This window comes from Etheostoma cragini, chromosome 20 (genome assembly GCF_013103735.1).
Source record: "Etheostoma cragini isolate CJK2018 chromosome 20, CSU_Ecrag_1.0, whole genome shotgun sequence".
Lineage (NCBI taxonomy): Eukaryota > Metazoa > Chordata > Actinopteri > Perciformes > Percidae > Etheostoma > Etheostoma cragini.
In genome coordinates, this window is record NC_048426.1 from 3,288,100 (window position 1) to 3,294,858 (window position 6,759).

At 42.8% G+C, this 6,759-nt stretch overlaps 1 protein-coding gene across 3 annotated transcripts in view; it reads right to left on the reverse strand.

Annotated features, from left to right (window-relative positions):
- The window catches only part of apoba (apolipoprotein Ba), a 58,114-nt gene that overhangs the window by 25,696 nt on the left and 25,659 nt on the right, over window positions 1-6,759 (reverse strand). For all 3 annotated transcript variants that reach the window (XM_034859324.1, XM_034859322.1, XM_034859323.1), the window contains 4 exons: window positions 5,487-5,697; window positions 5,118-5,290; window positions 4,860-5,023; window positions 4,367-4,488 (listed from right to left, as the gene is read on the reverse strand). In XM_034859324.1, coding sequence (XP_034715215.1) covers window positions 4,367-4,488; window positions 4,860-5,023; window positions 5,118-5,290; window positions 5,487-5,697 — 670 coding nt within the window. The remainder of the gene's footprint in view (window positions 1-4,366; window positions 4,489-4,859; window positions 5,024-5,117; window positions 5,291-5,486; window positions 5,698-6,759) is intronic.

Sequence of the window (6,759 nt, forward strand, 5' to 3'; positions counted from 1 at the left end):
TTCAATCCTTTGGCTTCAGCGAGCAAACCTATAATCTTCTGATCTGGCCAATTCCGAACATCTGGATAGCTGAAATATATCTTATTGCATAGGTAAATTTACTGGTTATTCTTATAAAAGTGATCAGCCTTTGAGTAGCTGGTTATATGTGGGTATGAACGATCTTCTTCTGAAGGGACCAGACGTTCTCAACCCTATCAGAGCTGTCCTGCTGAGGTTCAGAGAAGGGACGTATGCAGCTCTAGGAGACATCAAAAAGATGTACAACTCTGTATGGCTGGAGGAGCGTGAGAAGCATCTTCACAGGTTCCTCTGGAGGGACAACCCAGATGAAGAGATACGTGAATATGCAATTACAAGAGTCAACATGGGGGACAGACCTGCTGGTTGCATTGCTCAGTTGGCTATGAGGGAAACAGCAAGCCTGCCCAACTTTCTCCACTTTGAAGATGAACGTAGAGTCATTGAAGAGGACAGTTACGTTGATGACCTCTTAACCTCCCAAAATGACTTAAACAAACTTAACAAGATCACAGCAAATGTGGAAGAGATCTTGAAAGCTGGAGGTTTCTTCCTCAAACCATGGGTCCGGTCAGGGCAAAGTGGGAGGCAAGGAAATGGGACAGATGTCCTAAAAGAGATACAAAGCAGAACCTTGATTCTTCCAAATCAAATGAGGGGCGTAGACAACAAAGCCTTGGGTATTGGCTACCAGGCGGATGAAGATCAGCTGTACATGTTAAACTCAGTTAACTTTTCCAAAAGGAAAAAGAAGATGAGAGTTGGAAAAGATCTTCCCAAGGAGGAGGTGAGAACTGGGACACCTGAGCCACTGACAAGGAGGGCTCTCTTAAGCCAAGTGGCTGGACTGTATGACCCAATTGGCTTAGTTACACCTGCCAAACAGAAGGGAGCAATTCTTGTTAGAAAAGCATTTCAGGAGGGAGGGGGTGGAAAACTAACCCAAGAAACCTGGGACTAACCTCTCCCAGAAAGCCTCAGAGAAGAAGCTATGCAGCTTTTTCAAGAATATGTGCAACTTGGACAGGTGAGATTCCACAGGAGCCTCACACCAGCTGGCTGGGAAGGGAAACCTTGGGGCATTACATTCTCAGATGGAAGTGACAAAGCCTATGGCGCTGTGATGTACTTACGATGGTAGACGAGTCAAGGCACTGAGGTTTGTTTAGTTGAATCAAAAGCCAAACTGACACCCCTAGATCAGAAGGGAGAAGCTGTAAAAGCTGAAATGTGTGGTGCTGTCTTTGCAGCCAGGATCAGAAAGTATGTGGAAAAACATGCTCGAATGAAGATTGAGAGATGGTTCCATCTACTTGACAGTCAAACTGTCTTAGGAGCCATTCAAAGAGTCAGTTATGGGTACAAGACCTTCTTTGCAAATAGAGTGGGAGAAATCCAGAAGGCTGGACTAATGCAAGACTGGTGGTGGATCCGTGGAGATCTAAACATAGCTGACACCATAACAAGAGGGGGCGCTCCTGGAGATTTGGAGGAAAATTCCACATGGCAAGCTGGACCGGATTTCCTGAAGTTGCCACTGGAGGAGTGGCCTATAAAATCAGCTGGTGAGGTTGCAGCTCAGGCCAGGGAGAGTGTAAACAGGCTCCAGAGGAAGGCATTCTCATGTGCATTAACAAGAGCTCAAGCAAGGAGTCAGCAGGAAGGGACTCAGGAAAGTCCAAAGAGTGAATCTCAAGAGAGGATTAACCTTAATCTTCTAGGACGGAGGCCCACTGGCGGGGTTAAAGATCTTGTGGAAGTAAATAGATTTAGTAGCCTGTTCCAACTGATGAGAGTCGTTGCCTGGGTTTGTCTAGCTGCCAAGCAGTGGCTAAAGAGGAAGTATCAGGCCCCTAAACAGTCAGAGTGGGAGGTAAGATCACCCAAGCAATCTGTGATTACTGTCAAGGACCATGAAGATGCACTCACAGACCTCTTCCTTGCAGCTCAGGACAATACAGTTTTTTCAGACACAACTCTTAGCAGATTGGCAGTATACAAAGATTTGAACTCTGGACTGCTAGTTTGCCGAGGCAGGATTCAGATGTTCAATGAAGATAAGACCACAGTGCCAGTTTTACCATTTGAAGCATGGGTGTCTACACTGCTGGCACGGGAATCCCACAAAGCAAATCACGAGGGAGTGGCAGGAACCCTTCTCCGGATGAGGAAGAAAGCCTGGGTAATAAAAGGCCGTAGACTTGCAAAGAGAATTGTAGACAGCTGTGGTCTGCAGGAAAAACAAGGCAAAACTGTGTCAACAAATTATGGCTGACCTGCCTCCAGAGCGAACAGGTCCAGCTGCACCTTTTGAATTCACAACCATGGACCTGTTCGGCCCTTAGGAAGTGAAAGATGAGGTCAAGAAGAGAACTAGACTCAGAGTATGGGGGATAGTCTTCTGCTGTATGGCTTCCCGAGCCATACAGCAGAATTTCTGCTAGCCTATCAAAGGTTCACTTCGCTGAGAGGACATCCAAGGAAACTCTGGTCAGATCCTGGCACGAACTTTGTGGGAGCCAGACCTGCACTGGAGAAGCTCCACAAATTCCTCAACCAACTAAACAAGTCTGAACTTGAGGACAAAGCTGCCAAGCATGGTACAAAATGGTCGTGGAAGATCCACCCTGCAGACTCTCCCCATAGGAATGGTGCAGCAGAAGCAGCTGTCAAGATAGTAAAGCGGGCATTGAGTAACCTTGGTGGAGATTGTGTCTTCACATGGGGAGAATCCCAAACCTTTCTCTACATGGCAGCCAACCTTGCAAATGAGAGACCCATCGATGCAAGAACTCAAAGCAGAGACGACTGTGTAGAGTACATCACCCCGAATTCTCTGCTTTTGGGACGTGCCGATCTAAAGGGAGACACTGGAGATTTTCAGTTTGACGGCTACCCTTACAAAAGACTAAAACGTATTGAAGCAGAGGTAAGCAATTTCTGGAGGAAGTGGAGCCAATTGGCTGGACCTAATTTGTTCATAAGGAACAAATGGCAGACCAAGGAACGAAATGTTGCTGTTGGAGATGTGGTCTGGTTAGCTGACCAAAATGCCCTGAGAGGACAGTACAAGCTGGCTAGAGTGGTTGATGTCAATGCTGCCAACAAAGGCATCGTAAGAGATGTGCTTGTGAAGACTTTTCCCAGCTATCCTGTTCACATCACAAAAGCAAACAGAAAAGATGGGCCCACAAGAGCAAACAGTGAAAGAACCAAGAGTCTTCAAACTAAAATCCCAGGCACAATTCTTCATAGAGATGTTCGACGTCTTGTCATTTTACTTCCCACTGAAGAACAAGCAGAAGTATGAAGGGTTTGTGTGACCTCTCTGGCTTGTGAGAAACCAGGAGCTCAAGTGGGAGGTGTTAAGCTGAATCTCAGGCATGATGCCCAATAGTAGAACTTCACTTCCCAGAGTGCAGCAGTGCACCTGATCAGCTGCTGTGCACCTGGTCAGTCATCATCACTGATTTGGAGCACCTGGTAAGACATGGAGGTGCTCAGTCAGTCAGTAAAACAAACTGCAGAGAGAAGACACTCCAAGTTCACCCACAAAGCTCAGTCCAAAGACGCCAATGGTCGGTAAAATGTTTACTTACTTTCATAATGTTGAATTTTGTGTTAAATGGGTTTATGCAAAGTATTAGTTCATTTTGAGTTTGAAAGAAATTAAAAGTAAGATAAAAAGAATGGAAAATTTTAAGTTCTGTTTAATACTAGAGCTTCATTACCTTTGTGAGATTTATGAAATTGTCTTCTTTTTTCAGTGTGTAATGTTTGAATGGTTCTGGCATTTAAATGTAAAAGCTTGATTAAAATGTTAATTTTTGGTTCTGTCTTAAAAGCCTGACCTACAACTAATCAACAACTAACCTACTGGCAGACCAATCACCTGACAGAGCTAGATAAGAATAAACGGATTTAAGTTGGAAGTTTGAGTTGTACTCGTGTCCTTTGAGAGCTGAACAAAGGGGGGACTTGACACACACACACACACACACACACACACACAACTCTCACGCCACACCATACATGCCCTCCCCTATCCCCCCTGCTTTTGTCTGACTTTTTGTTTGTTTTTCCCATCCTCCCGAGTCACCGCAAAAAAAATCCTTCATGTATATACATGTACCGTGTGTAGTCTTGTGCATTCTGTTATGTCTTGTATTCTATCTTGCTATCTGCATAAATCCTTTTCAGAGTGCGTGTCGCGGTGCTTTAAATAGCTGCGGCCCGGAGGCTCTCTCTAAACTGCATTGCGTTGCGTTGTACCTGTACATGTGTAATGACAATAAAGTTGAATCTAATCTAATCTTAAATGATCACATAAAAATAAAACACTCACAATTGCAGAAACAATTTCTCAGCCAGGGCTGGCAAGGTAAGATCTGAGATGCTCCTCTTACTTCGCAGGTTTGCAAGATAGGGGATGCTTGTTGTCAGTTTGTCCAACCATATATCACCTGCCTTCAGGGTGACATAGAGATAAATTGTATGTTACTTAAATCAAAAACTGTGAAGCTTAAAAGCACTCAAAAAAACATAATATAGATAATATCTCTGGTTCTGCTTTATTCAATTTTTATCATGTCTAACTGTCCATCAAGACCGTCAATGTTAAAAGTGCAATGCTAAATCAGAGTACTTGAAACTCTGGTACACAGCATGAATTTCATTACATGGCACTATCAACCTAGAAAACTAGTATGTCAATCGCCCATGGGCTAACTTTTAACCATCATTCTTAGTTTTCGAAATGTTATGAAAAAAAACTGACAAATCAGAATGATAAACGCAAGCTCCTTTAAGATGGTAATCAATAAATGTCAAATTATTACCTCAATTCCTTTGGTCACTATGTGACGCAGTTTCATATCAGTATTTGTCACTTTCTGGTCCAGGATATGATTGATGAGCTGTTGCAGCTGCCTGTTGACTGGGATCAGTTTCTGAATCTCTGACTTCAGATGTGATTTTAGTTCCACCTCAAATATGTCATCATCTGTATAGAGAAAATCTGAATGTATCAACACATATACAAATCAATGAATGGATCTGTTGTCTGTGTCAAGCTGTGACTGACGGCTGACAGTTACTGTATTTAAGGGAAGCTTTCTGTTGGTAGGATGTCTCAGGGAGGTTGATGACCGTCTCTAAGTCCATGAACACATCCTCATCCCTCTTCAGGGTTGCAGTGACAGAGGCATCAGTTTTCAGATATGGAATGGCCATTTGGAGTTGCAGCATGGCATTCTTCATCATGTCAAGTCTACATTAAAAACAAGGACAAATTGGTGGGTAAGACTGCATTTAAGTTTCTTAATTATTTGCATTTCCTGGGATGTTTCTGATTTACTCAAATATTCTAAAACTAAATTGTCTCAAGAATCAGACATCACTGAGACTTATTTATAGCTTCATCTATCATAAGGAAGGCTTGACGGTTTGTTTATCGAACTACGTACCTTGAGTGTCCAACAAGAGTCAGCTGTGGAAGGTTCCTGTTGGTGACATCAATTGTGATTCCTCTCATTTTCTTTCCTTTGGCATCACTGTCAGTTATGGCCAGCTTGATGCCTGCTTCCACATCGTAGTCAGGAATGTCAACCTCAGCAGTGAGAGTATTCTTGTTTTGATTGTATCTCAGAGCTACGGTGGTCTCAGATGAATCGTGCCCTAGTAGCAGCAGTATTTGAACTCTTTAGTTAGTTTTTATTTCCAGGGACAGTAGCAATTGGTGGCTTCAATATCTATTAAGTGAGGTTCCCATATCAATGGCATAAGCTTTATGTGCACTTAGTAAACTCTTATTATGTACAGGAATGTAGTGTGAGTAAGGGCCTAATGTTGTAGCACACATTCAGTCATTTATTCTGGACCATTACGGTTTCAGTACATGGCCATACCAACCTCGGATGGTTACGCAAAACCAAGGATTATGTTCAATGACAGAGCCAATGTCTAGAAAATTTGGCATATGTAATTTAAAATATGGCATGGTTAAGGTTAGGGAAAGGGTTAAAACTGTGGTTAAGGTATGATTAAGGTAAGGCAACTAAAACCATTGTTTAAAAGACAAACCTAGGGGTTAATCGACCGCTAGGTTTGGTCGACCGCTCTCTGGGATATGTTTTCATGCTAATTGAATTTGACCAGTTTTAGCCCAAACCCCAAATTTCCTTATAAGCAGTCGAACAACGAACCCTGTGTAACCAGTAATCAGTAACATAGCTCAAGCACGGCGTTTGTCGTTACACTGTTTATGACATCACTTTCCCAAGATGGCGCGGGCCTGTATACCGATTTGGTACTGTCTTTATAAACTATATTTTTAATAAATTGTCTTTACACATACAAAGTTCTCAATGCTACAGTTTACATGTCACAAAATAGCACCACATTTTCACCATAACATAATGAGGGGCCCCTCATTATGTTATGCTTAAAGTGTGGTGCTATTTTGAACCTTGTAAGTGGTATAGAAATAGTGATTTCTTTTTACTTTCGCATGCCCTGAGTAGCGTTATAAGCTAATTAGGGGTTTGAATAGATGGGTAAAACAAAAGGGCTTTCATCTAGGAGACCGGGGATTTGTGTCTCGCTGAACCGTGTGTCACGTTTCCTAAACTCAACCGTCAGTTTCTTTTTTTTACTAAAGACACACTGGGCGTTTCTCAATATGTGTTCTTCTATGGACTTGTGTTCTTGTGTTCTTGTGAAACGTCATGTTTGGTGGCC